At 43.6% G+C, this 13,296-nt stretch overlaps 1 protein-coding gene across 1 annotated transcript; it reads left to right on the forward strand.

Moving 5' to 3' along the window:
* The first annotated feature begins 9,412 nt into the window (after positions 1-9,412).
* LOC123051951 (B3 domain-containing protein Os06g0194400) lies at positions 9,413-13,296 on the forward strand. The gene is made up of 6 exons (XM_044474966.1): positions 9,413-9,675; positions 9,764-9,865; positions 10,414-10,563; positions 10,644-10,850; positions 11,998-12,057; positions 13,029-13,296. The coding sequence occupies exons 1-5, from the start codon at positions 9,547-9,549 to the stop codon at positions 12,040-12,042; spliced, it is 633 nt and encodes a 210-aa protein (XP_044330901.1). The 5' UTR covers positions 9,413-9,546; the 3' UTR covers positions 12,043-12,057; positions 13,029-13,296.

Raw genomic sequence — 13,296 nt, forward strand, 5'->3', positions numbered from 1 at the left:
AATATCTTGAGTGTGCAAAAATCCCCCAATGACAAAGGTGGACTTGGATTCAACTCCAATAAGAAGAAGAATTCCAAGAGTAACAAGAGGAAGGGCCAAAAACAAGTCAAGAATTCGGCCAAGATCATTTGCTTCAAGTGCAAAATTGAAGGGCATCATGTTAGATCTTGCCCTTTGAAGAAGAAGTCCATTAGTGACAAGCAACAAGGGAAGCGGCCACAAGTTCATTCGCATGCTCAACCTCAAGTTGAAGAAATGCCTCTTCCCAAGAAAACTCAAGCTAATGCTTCTCAAGTTGAGAGATCAAGTGAGAAGAAAGTGAAGAGTAGACGTTGCTACCTATGTCGCGAGAAAGGTCACCTCGCCTCTTCATGCACTAGTGGTAACTTATCCAACCCAATTATTATTGATGATATATATTCTCTTGGGAAGGATAAGGTTGGCAATGTGTTTGCCAAAGTTGTTGGTACTCAAAGTGGTGTCAAGAAAAGAACCATTTGGGTAGCCAAGTCTATTGTGACTAACCTCTTAGGACCCAACTTGGTTGGGGGACAACTAGCTCAAACTTGATCAATAGGTGTTTTTGGAGGGCATTGGAGACTTGGCTACATCATGAAGAATTTAGGGATATTCATCATTCAAATTGTCTCAAGCCAAGTCAATTGGGTTATCAAGTTTCTATCTTATATCCAATGTGCCTCCTTGCAGTAACTTGTACTTAAATGGTTTACAATGAAAGTTACTTTCCCCTATTGCATGTTTTGGTTTTGTACCTTGCATGTGTTTGTATATGTTGTGCTTCCAATTTGCTTGTCTTGAGTAATCAAGTATGTGTATGTTGGTTTGCACATCATGTACATGTGAGAGTTGTGTTGAGCCTTTTGCATCTTGTTTGTATCCTCTTGGCTCTTGTGAGAGGTTAATGGAACATCCCATTTTGGGAGAGTGATGTTTTTTGTGCACCTCACAATCTTATAAATGTGTGTACATGAGGAATACCATCTAGTTTTAATATTTCAAGATTATCTAGTCGCTATGTGGTATGTCTTCTCATGAGAAATTCAAATTCTAAATAGTCCATTAATTATCTCTTATTGGATCATTTTATTTGCCTCTTGTTTATCTTTAATTGGTATCACATTTTGGGGGAGTAATATGCTATGTGTATATTACTAGCCTAGAAAATGTGCACATTTGAGATATTGTCACCTAGAGTTAATATTGTAGATTATCTTGTTCCTAGGTGGAATGTTATCTCTACAAGTTGCAAATTTGCTTGTGTTTGGTGTAAAGATGATGTTGGATATCCTTGCTATCTACCACCGGGAATTATTTCCAAATACTTCTTATCTTTTGACAATTGGTACTCACTTGTGTGGTAGAAATTATTGATCATCTTTACATTGGCTTTTGCCTTTATTTTCCTTATCTCTTGCCAAGGATTGGATCAACTCCCATTGTCTTCCATACCACTTGTGGATTTTGTTAATTTTTTGATCTTGTCTAGTGTTTTATAGAGATAGTGAAAGTGGTGATCCCACCTTGCGCATTTTGTATTCAAATGCAAATTCTCTATAATGCACTACTCTTGGGTGAGCTATCCTATTTTCTATAAAACACTCATCTTATGATCCTTATCAAGTGTGTGCTGGTGGAAGGCAAGTCGTTCCTTTTTGGTACTTTGTGCCATCATGAAACTTTGTAGAGGGCTTGGTTTGTTTGGAACCATTCTCTCTTTTGTGAGTTTGATATCTTTCTTTTTGTGTGTATCAATGGATATCACATTCCTTGATGTATCTTTTAATGATATCTTCCAAGTGATGGTTTCTCCATTTGGTATCCTATTTTCACTTGGTATTTCTTTTTCATTTGGTTTCGGTCCTTGAAATTTTCGAGCATGCATATTTACTTCATGTATTTTATTTGGCATGCTTTCTTTCTTTGACCCAATATATAGGGGAAACTCCACCATGTCTCAAATTGGATGAGATGTGCATGATATTTATTTTCATATCTATGTGCACATATTTATGTGGAGTTTGTCCTATGTATATTGGTGTTTCTAACTCTTTGGTTCCAATGAGTTTGGGTACCATTTTGTTTGTGTTGTTGTTCTAGGAACAATTGGAGATGCATTGGATGCACAACTCACTCACAAGGAAGGTGGTGTCACCATGTGCTTATTGGAGTCAAGCTAGGATGCTCAATGAACTACTATCTACTACCTTCAATTGGTTTCCTCTACATCCTTCCAATGATATCTCTGTAACAAGTATCTATTCATGCATTCTTTTCTTGCATTCAACCATGTGTAGGTTGCATCTTGGCATGATATTCATTCCATCTTGTGATACTTGTTTCCTTTCTCAAAGCATCTCAACGATGATCTCATGTTGCTAGTTGTGATGTCTTTGATGGTTGTGTGGTAGGAATTCATTTATATACAATAAGACCATATCTAGCCATGTGCTATGCTTCCAAGCAAATATCTTATTGGTATATGTATGACTTCCTTTTGGGTATCTTGTTCTTTCGTGTTGTAACTATTTCGGGTGTACATCCTTCTTTGTAGATATATATCATCATGATTTCGTCTACCTAGAACCTTATACACTTATGAGAAATTACGTCTCTAGATGATATCCTCTCTTTCACGTCCACCTTGTCTTTCTTATGTTATTTCTTTGGTGGCTCCGTGAAAGCTTTTGCCTTGAGTATGTGTCTTATCTCGTTGCATCTTGATGCACTCTTTTGTGGTGAAGATTGTCTTCCTCTTGCTTGTCATGATGAGGTTTTTGCCAATTCAATTGGTATCCCTCCTCTTAACGAAGCTTTATTTTATATCTTCACCACGGGTTGTCACAAGCATAGGTTCTTTATATGCTTATTAGTGAACTTGTGAACCCATTTGCTAGTTGTGTGTGGGAATGACAGGCCTTTCACCGTGTATCTCATTCATTCAAGACTATATTGATGCTTAATGCGCATCCGTAAATTAGTCTTGTCAAGTGCATTTCCTTGACTCACACACATCGGTTTTGGTTGAGCCTATTCTTAAGTTGCCTCTTTTACATGTTGCTCAACCATTTGTTTGTTGCAAGTGCTAAGCTTTGTTTCCTATATGCTCACTTGCACTTGTTGTGAGTTTCTATTGATTTTGGGGGAGCTATGATCCTATTTTGTGTATTGTGTATCCAAATAAAAAAATTCTTATGTGTGCACAAATCATGGGGAGCTTCTCTAGTTTCTTTAGAACACTCCTTCGCTCATATCATAATATCCTTTTTCCATGTGGCTCATAGGATCATTGGTCTAGTTGGTTCAATTGATATCCTTTGGTTGCTTGCTTCAATTGGTGTCTTTTGATTGCTTGTTTCTCTCTTTGTTATGTCTTTGTGGCATATCATTCTTTTGCATTCTTTGGGCCTCAATATAGTATGTCTTCCTCCAAGTATTTACCATTGGATATGTGTATTGTATTCCACTCTTGTTGAGAAATACATAATTTATGGAGGAACACAATTTATATTGGCATTCTAAGCGTTTCTCCAATTTTGGCAATCGATGCCAATGGGGGATAAGTTTCAGAGAGTTTTGTGGAGAAGTTTAGAGAGTTATTTCCTCTTGCTCTAGTGTTGTTCCTAAGCATTTGCATCTCTTACGCATGCATTATTGGTTGTTGCATTGCATAGCGATGCATAATTCCTTATATAAACTCTCTTGAAAGTGATTGTCATCATTTACCAAAATGGGGGAGATTGAAAGGACATGCGGTGCCCCCATGTGTGGTTTTGGTAATTGATGACATTCTCTATGGACTAATGGTTGCATTTATTTATATTTGAAGGATTTGTCCATAGGCATTTCTTGAAGTCCATGTGTTGGTTTCAAGGAGTTTATGAGTTGACCAAAGTGCTATTAAGGAATTATCCAAAGATTGGTCATGTGAGTAAGAAGATTGTGTGATCATTCATGTTTACCTTCAAGACATCATCCAAGTGAAGAGAGTTGGAAAGAGTCAAGGTTGATCAAGACTAAGTACAGAGAGTGATTCAAGTTGATCATCACACAAAGCGTAGAAGATACACCGAGTGGGATCAAGTGATCTCACGGTTTGGTAAGCATTGTCCATTGCGCTTTGTGTACTAACACATGGTCTTTGTGAGAGTTCTATGTGGGGTTAGGTTTGCTTCCATGGGCTTGCGTCAAGAGGAAGATCACATACAACCCATGGAGGATGACATCAAATCAAGGTTGAGTTGTGCAAGTTCAAGTGGAGCATCACGAAGAAATCATGCTTGTAGCTTGTCGTCCATTATGGTGTCAATGGACTTGTGAAGATGTGCCAAAGAGTGGCTCACCCATAGTGGAGTATGGGGGAGCAATCAACTAGTCTTCATCGAGCGAACGCAATCAAGAAAGATGGTCCAACTTGAGGGAGTCAAGATCGTCATCATCTAGCTCAAGTGGACTTCATGCAAGGCAAAGGTTTGCCCTTGATAGGTTTTATATTTTACCGGTCTCATGGTGATAGTTTGGAGACCGGGTTATAGGATCGATAGTTGTACTATCAAGGGGGGCTCTCAAGTGAGTAGCTTGATCGTATAGTTCGTCGAGAGCTCAAACCATTGCATCCTTGCATCATCTTTATTGATTCTTATTTGTATTTTCTTTTGAGGTTTTAGAGCTTGTGGTTATCTTCGTGACAAGCTCTAGTACATCGAAAACGGTTTTCATATGCTTCTTCTATTGCGTTTTTTGTGTTGGAGGTTTTACCGGTCTTATTCGAGGAAGGGTTCTCTCCATTTTCTCATGGACCTTTTCTAATTTCCTTCTTATTGCTATTTCTATCAAGATTGTGTTAGCCCTTGTCACTAGCTTTCCAACAAACTTGATTTCGTCGAATTCGGAGCTCGTGTGCGAAAGTTGTGGCTGTTTTGATCTTACCTGTTTTACATAGAGAGGTTGTACTGCCCCTTAGAGCAGTTGCACCAGTTGACCGGTACAACCGGTGTTTGGAGCGGTTGTACCGCTCCAGAATTGGTCCGAAGGTTGTACCGTCCATGTACCGCTCTACCACCGGACTAGTTTCTATTTTGGAGCAGTTCTTGGGCGGTTGTTGACCGGTTGTACCGGTTAGTTCACTTTAACCGGTTCTCCAGGCTGTTGTACCGCTTAGGCCTTTTTCCTACGGGTTGGTTTTTCCTCTGCTTTGACCAGTTGTACCGGTTCGTGCACCGGTTGTACCGGTCCTACAGTTTTCTGCACATAATGGGCAGATTCGTGGGGACCTATAAAAGGGGGTCTTCTTCCCCATTGAACCTTATCCTTTGAGCTCGTGTACTTTCCCCATTGTTGACCTTCTTCGAGCTTGCTAACTCTCAATCCCTCCACGGATTCTTGCTAGTTTTTGAGGGAAATGAGAGAGGAGATCTAGATCCACATTTCCACCGATCACTTTCTCCTCTTTGTGAGGGGAACCCCTTGGATCTAGATCTTGGAGTTCTTGGTGTTCTCCTTCTTGTTCTTCCTCTCATTTTCCTCCCTAGCATTAGTTGCTTCGGTGGGATTTGAGAGAGAAGGACTTGGGCACTCTGTGTGCCCTTGCCATTGCATTTGGTGCATCGGTTTGAGTTCTCCACGTGATACGTGGAAGTTACAAGTTGAGAAGCTTATTACTCTTGGGTGCTTGGTACCCTTGAGCTTGTTCCTCTTGGGTGCTTGGGCGCCCTAGACGGTTGGTGGTGTTCGGAGCTCAATCATTATGGTGTAAAGCTCCGGGCAAGCGTCGGGGTCTCCAATTAGGTTGTGGAGGTCGCCCCGAGCAATTTGACAGGTACCGGTGACCGCCCCCAAGGGTTGCCAAAGTGTACGAGTTCGGTGACTGCCCCCAAGGGTTGCCATTCGTACGGGTTCGGTGACCGCCCTCAAGGGTCCCTTAGTGGAATCACGGCATCTTGCATTGTGCGAGGGCGTGAGGAGATTACTGTGGCCCTAGTGGCTTCTTGGGGAGCATTGTGCCTCCACACCGCTCCAAACTAAGATTAGGATCCGCAAGGGTGTGAACTTCGGGATACATCGTCGTCTCCGCGTGCCTCGGTTATCTCTTACCCGAGCCCTTTACTTATGCACTTTACTTTGTGATAGCCATATTGTTTCTTGTCATATATCTTGCTATCGCTTAGTAGTCTATCTTGCTTAGCATAAGTTGTTGGTGCACATAGGTGAGCCTAATTGTTTTAGGTTTTGTGCTTGACAAATTAACCTCTAGGTTTATTCCGCATTTATTCAAGCCTAAACCGTAATTTTTTTAAAGCGCCTATTCACCCCTCCCCCCTCTAGGCGGCATCCACGATCTTTCAGCTTCTTATGATGTGTATTACGGAGAGGGCCCGGAGATACCTCTTCGAAACTCGGAGTGACAAATCCTAATCTCGATCTATGCCAAACCAACAAACACCTTCGGAGATACCTGTAGAGCATCTTTATAATCACCCACTTATGTTGTGACATTTGATAGCACACAAGGTATTCCCTCCGGTATCCGGGAGTTGCATAATCTTGTAGTCTAAGGAATATGTATTTGACATGAAGAAAGCAATAGCAAAACAATTGAATGATCATAATGCTAAACTAACGGATGGGTCTTGTCCATCACATCATTCTCCTAATGACAACTCATGTCCATGGTCAGGAAACCTTAACCATCTTTGATCAACGAGCTAGTCAAGTAGAGGCTCACTACAGACATGGTATTTGTTTATGTATTCACACATGTATTTAGGTTTACGATCAATACAATTCTAGCATGAATAATAAACATTTATCATGAATAAGGAAATATAAAATAACAACTTTATTATTGCCTCTAGGGCATATTTCCTTCAGAGTGGGTATCCAATGCATGTGGCCATCCCATATGCACCAGAGCTTATCCGAGTGAAATCCTCACCCCATCAACACTACATCGATGACAAGGATCTATTCAAACGAAGAACCACTTGAACCGTGCATTGTGGAGGGCAGATTTCCCTTTTCAATCTACAATAACCACCATAAGGCCTACATCATGCTCGATGATTTTTTAATTAATGAGCATATCTACTAATCTAGATGCTGCCTATCTAGACATTGTCCCTTATTCTATTCTTGTCACTGGTCGCGGCCTCCATGGCCTGTGCCATTCGTGGACATGAACCAAATATTGTCAGTAACAATATGGCAAGGGGAGATGTCTAGGATGTTGGGGGTGTCTAGATGAGTAGATGGGTGTGATTAATTGAATTTTTTTCTCAACTAGCAAGATGGAGGCTTGTCGTGGTTAGTATAGATTGAAAAGAAGACGAAAATCATCCTCCACGGTGCACGGTTGAAGTGGTTCTTCGTCTGAATGGGCTCTCCTCGTTGATTCGGTCCTGCTGGCGCTAGGGTTTAACTGGAAGGAGCTCTGGTGTATAAGGACGGTCACTTTGCGTGGGTGGGTGTTGGATGCCAACTCTTCCTCCATGGCAGGAACGAAGAGCAGCTCTTAGGCGATGCCAGGAACGAAGACAACTCTTCGGCCCAAAAAAGAACGAAAAGGGCCTCTTTGGTCTAGACGAGGGTCAAGAGAAGCTCTTAGTTTAGGAGGAGGACGATGTGGTCAAATATTTGCAAAATTTCAATTTGATCGTATGGATTTGAGATCTTTTAAAAACAACCACCTTCTTTGCCTCCAGCCGAGCGCCACCGTGCTCGATTCATCGTCATTGCCGAACCCTGACACCTGTGCCTGGATTTTCACTAGCTTTGCACCGACCTCCCGAAGATGGTAACAACCTTCTCATCGAGTCCAGCGACCTTGAGCCATCATCCCCGCATCATTGAGCTCCGCACTTGCGTCTGTCGTTGAGACCGTTGACCCGGGCATCCCCGGGCCTCCCAGTTGCACCAACAAGCTCCTTGTGAGCTCCTCCTTCCTTACCCTCTCTCCATGTAGGCCTTCGTGCCCCTATCTCCTTGTCTTCATGAATTGCTCCTCGCGGGGCACTGATGTTAGTTGTCGTTGTTGTTTCAGCCGAGCGAAGTGAGGGTGGTGTGCGTCACGTTGCGTGCGGTGCGTATCGCGTTCGACCGGGTGCCCATGGGTCAGGTGTGGCGCGGTACGTTCGGATGTGCTTAGCCTGGTGCGACCTGATGCGATGCAAATAGACGAGGAGAAAAGCCATGGGTGCTAAACTAAATCACCTACATGCAGTTAGCGCAAAAAACAAGAGAAAATTTTAAGGGCGCTGCTACAAATCAGTCGGTTGATCTTACAAAAAGATCAACCGCGTGACTAGCCGTCCGATGTAGTGCGCGTGGCCGTTCGATCTCGCGGCAGCCCAACGTGCTATGTCTTTCTCCTCTGGCTGGCAGTGCATGTCTTCCTCCTCACTCGTCGAAGCAACAGCCCTGATATCAGCGCCCGCCGCCGGAGTATCGATTCTCGGTCACAACGATGCCCCATTGAAGCACCTCCGCGGTCCAGCGATGCTCCATTGAAGCACCTCCGCGCTCCGACGATGCTCCATTGAAACACCGGCGGCTTGATGATTTCGTTGCAACACCGGTGGCCCACGGTGATGCTCCACTGAAGCACCGACAACTCAGATGATGCTTCGTCGCAACACCGATTTCCCGGCAACGCTCCATTGAAGTACCGACAGCTCAGATGATGCTTCGTCGCAACACCGATTTCCCGGCAACGCTCCATTGAAGTACCGACAGCTCAGATGATGCTTCGTCGCAACACCGATTTCCCGGCAACGCTCCATTGAAGCACCGGTGTTGCAACACCGTTGCCGGCGAGCATCGACATGGATGTTGCGTTGCAGCATCGTTGCCGGTGAGCAGCGCCATGGAAATTGCGTTGCAGCACCGTCGCCGCCGAGCAACACCATGGATGCTCCGTTGCAGTATAGTCGCCAATTTTCCCCCAATCTCAGCCATGGATGCTGCATTGCGATGCAATGTCTCCGCAGTGCCGGCGGTGGTCGATCCCATGAAGAAGAGGAAGGCCGGGCACGGTTCTGGTTGCACAGTAGTCGCCGGCGGCCGCGCCGCATCTCATACAGAGAAGAGATAAACAGGATGAGCTCGATTTGGAAGAAGAGGATAGGGGAGGCGTCGCGGGACCACGAGGCGACGTGGCGTGCGAGCGACCCGACTAATTTCCCAGAGGAATCAGTGGGTTGAATCTAAACGTTTTCCAAATTTTAGTGGGGTGTCGCCGTATGGGATAAATACCGTGTGAAACTAGGGTTAAAAAAGTGGAATTAGGTGAAAAACGAAATATGTGCGGGGGGAACGGCCGTGCGCCGTATGCCGATTCCAAAAAAAAGAGAATGAAATCACTCCATCCCGGGTTTTCACGTCTTTATTAACCTCCTCCTCCTCCTCTGCTTCCCCGCCGAAACCAAAAAACCCTCGTTCCCCACTCTCCTCTGGATTGCCCTCCTCCTCCCTCGGCGGTTTGTTCATCGCCTCTGCTGAAAAATCAAACCCAAAACCAAGAAAGGGGGGAAAATGGCTGAAGCCAACTCGTACGAGGAGCAGCGCAGGAGGCAGGTGGAGGAGAACAAGCGGAAGCTGGAGGAGCTGCGCCTGCACCACCTCTCCGCCGCCGTCCGCGAGGCCGCCGTCAAGCCCAGGCTGGTCCGTCAGATCCGCACCACCCCTCCGCCGTTCCTCTGTTCCTGTCTGTCTTCCATTTCTGAGCAGTCTCGTTTGGCTGGTGTCGCAGAAGAGGAAGGCCCCGAAGCCACGGGACGCCGCCGATGACGCCCCGCCCCGGCGTTCCGGCCGTATCGCCACCCTCCCCGAGCAGCCCGACTATCGCGACAATGTACGTGCTCCGCAACCGAGTGTCCCGTAGCCGATTAGTTCAAAATAAGATCTAATCATACTCCCGCCGTTTCTTTTTAACCCTAAGTCAAGTCAAACTCATGAAGTTTGACTAATAAGTATATAAAAGAAATCAACAGTCACAATACCAGATCAATATCATTAGATCCACCAGGAAATACATTTTCATAGTGTATTTTATTTAATACTTCCTCCGTCCCAAAATAAGTGTCTCAAGGTTAGTACAACTTTGTACTAGCTTTAGTACAAAGTCGAGACACTTATTTTGGGATGGAGGGATTACTACTATATAGTAGATGTCGATGTTTTTTATATATTAAATTTGGTCATACTTTATAAAATTTGACTTAACACAGAACTAATATGTGAAGTAAAAAGAAACGGATGGGGTATGTTGTAACTGATGAAGACCTGGAATAAACCCGCAAATCTCACTAAATTTCCACCTTAAGGCACTCCACCACTCAAGAGGTGGTTCTCCCAAGGATCCCATTTTATTTTCCTAACGAATACAAGAATAATTCTCAGGTAAAGCTGGGCACCAGGAAACCATGGCAGCAGAAGGAAGTAAAGCCTGATCATGCGTACGCCATCGCCAAGGCCGAAGAGCTACAGGATGAGCTAGGCTCCGACTACCCCACCTTTGTCAAACCCATGCCCCAGTCTCTTACCTCGCTGGTAAAGCTGAAACTACCACTAATCTACTGTACTGAGAGAGGATTGATTGTTAGATATTGATATGGTGGTGTATCTGGCAGCATATCCCGGCACAGTTCAGCATGGAGCATCTCCCCGACCATGGCATGAGAATGGTTTTGGTGGATGAGGAGGAGGAGGAGTTTAAGGTGCGCTACCGTCCACACAGTAGCAGTCTTGTCGCCGGGTGGAGTGAGTTTGCCGTCGACAATGAGCTGGTTGAAGGTGATTGCTTGGTGTTCCAGCTGATCAAGAGGGCATTGTTCAAGGTGAGATTCTTAGTTGGTTGTCTATGGTATTGAATTTCCGCGGTTGTTTGAGATGCCGCGTCATGATTCTTAAGAAGTTCTGAAATCTGGTTGGGGGGTTATGTTATCTTTTTTTTAGTACACATCTAGATGTGCATCATTCATTTTTCATATGAAGAAAGTGCCGAAAAAGTGCAATTCTTTTTCATATGAAGAAAGTGCCGAAAAAGATGGGGCCAGATACAACATCACACAAAGCAACACAGCATGCGAGGCTAAGTGGACTTCTCATGCCCCAGGTAAACACACCCTAAGCCCTGCAGCACTAGCACACACCCAAAGCTTCGCTTCCTCCTTGATCTGCCTGAGTAAAACTAACAAAAGAAGAAGCTAGCCTACAAAACATGACGAGGACGGCCCTGTAGAGCAAAAACCTGTACAGCTATTCTACATGGTCATTAGATCAAACATGACGAGGACGGCCCTGTACCGGCAGCTCTCACAAGGTGTTGGTGCTCCCAAGCATCCAGAGTTTGGCCTTGGTGTTGGGGAGTACTACTGGTAGTACTTTTCATGTTATGGTTGCATATAATTGCAGTTTAGATGGTGAAACATGTCACTGATGGATTATCGTGATGATCCTCGGCTCAATGACACGGGCAAACCGTTCTAGTAATTATATGGAGTCTCTAAAATATCACATGGGGAAAACTGGTCCACCCATGTCTACTTGCACAAATAATTGGAACTAGGAAACTATGTCTTGTTATTCACAACACAAAGTATGGGGAAACTATGTCTGGGTGCAGTGGTAGAGTCGAGACCCTGGGTTCTTACCAGCCAGCTTTCAGCACTGGGTACGCCCTTTAGGAAACTATGTCTTGTTATTCACAACACAAAGTATGAGAACGAACCTGTTTCAAAGGCTGATTGTACATGAAATTTGCAAGAAACATACGATTTCTTCAACATCCATGTCTAAAATCCTCCATCCCAAGCAGATATAGGAAAGAGTTCTAAGTTCTAAATATCAGGTTTTGCCTCTTGAGCCTGCCTTCCGTTGTACACCATCCATAACCTGGAGGATCCTATTTTGTAAGGCATTACTGTGGTAAAAGTCTATCTATGCTGCTAACTATGCAACCTCTGTTATGTAATTTTTGTGCAGGTCTACATATTCAGGGCAAGTTCGTACTATGAAAATGACCATTAATGAAGCAGCCGGCAGGTACAGGGTTCTATCAATGGCCTGCGTTGGTTAAAGTCGATGTTTAACAAAATCTAGTCCCATTGTTTTTATTTTGTGTAACGCATTGGCCAAGTTCTCTTAAAAGATAAACTTATAAACTGCTTATGAGTTATTACCAAACTGAACTGTTTTTCCTTCATTTCATCAATAAAGGAAAGCAGTTCAGTTTGGTAATAACTGAGCAGTATCGTAGATTCACAGAGATTGGGAAATAAGTGCACCTTTTCCGATTTCCCCTTTCGCTTTGTATTTTTTATCAGCCCAATTTCAAGCTTATTTTGTTACTTTCTGCTCACTTTGTGAAATTGGAGGACCACATTTCATTCAGGGAAAGTTAGCCTCTTTACAAGAATGCTTCTTTGCGGCCAAAAGTCTGTTGACATTTTATAGGAATATACTGAATCATGGTCCGGATAGATTTGTTTGTAGCAACGCATTTTATTGTATCAGATGTTCCATGCAGCATTCTGCTGGTCCTGCCCTTCCTGAGACATCAGTACTTGAACTTTGCATTCATTTTCTTCTGGATAAATTTGTACTTTGGTACTCATGTTCCTTGTATGTTTAGTTCACTTTTGCAGACATATACTCCCTCTGTATCACTAGTAGATGTTTAATTTTTTTCTGTATCAACATGAAAGGTACACTCTTGGCTGATGTTGGAAAAACCAGTTCCCATATCAGCTAAACTAGAAATTTTATAGTGTTTTGTTGTTGTTCAAACCAAAGACTTTATTAACCTCTGGGCCTCTTTGCAAGTGAATGCACACATTTTGTTGTTGACCTTCATGTATTCATTGTCTTATATCCGAGGTTAAACCATTTACATGTCCTGTTTCTTATTTGTTGACAGCGCCTTTTTTTAGGTCTTTTAGTGATTCAGATCTACCCTCAACCGAATCCCCGACAAGCTTACAAATGGCTAATGTTCTAATTTTTTAACTTTGCAGGCTCCTGGTTGCTTCATGTCAACTTCTCTTGAACTTCCACAGTTCAGAAATCCGCACTATGTCAGGGGTTAGTTATGTATGTATGGCAACTGTCAGGCATTATTAGAATCTCTCGTGTGGCTGCAAGTCGTATGGTAACTGCCGGCATCTTGTAAAGTTTGTCCTGTGACGGCAGGTGCGAAACTTGACATGTGATCTCCATCATGATTGATATCCCTTCGATTCCTTCTGTGGACGAACAGTTTAATTGTTGTCGTCGGTTCTAACA

Source organism: Triticum aestivum, chromosome 2D (assembly GCF_018294505.1).
Source record: "Triticum aestivum cultivar Chinese Spring chromosome 2D, IWGSC CS RefSeq v2.1, whole genome shotgun sequence".
NCBI lineage: Eukaryota > Viridiplantae > Streptophyta > Magnoliopsida > Poales > Poaceae > Triticum > Triticum aestivum.

Coding starts and splice junctions, on each gene's coding strand:
- LOC123051951 (XM_044474966.1), top strand. CDS start 9,547: ATGGCTGAAGCCAACTCGTACGAGGAGCAGCGCAGGAGGCAGGTGGAG. Junction 9,676..9,763: donor CCGCCGTCAAGCCCAGGCTG/GTCCGTCAGATC, acceptor CTGGTGTCGCAG/AAGAGGAAGGCCCCGAAGCC. Junction 10,564..10,643: donor CCCAGTCTCTTACCTCGCTG/GTAAAGCTGAAA, acceptor TGTATCTGGCAG/CATATCCCGGCACAGTTCAG.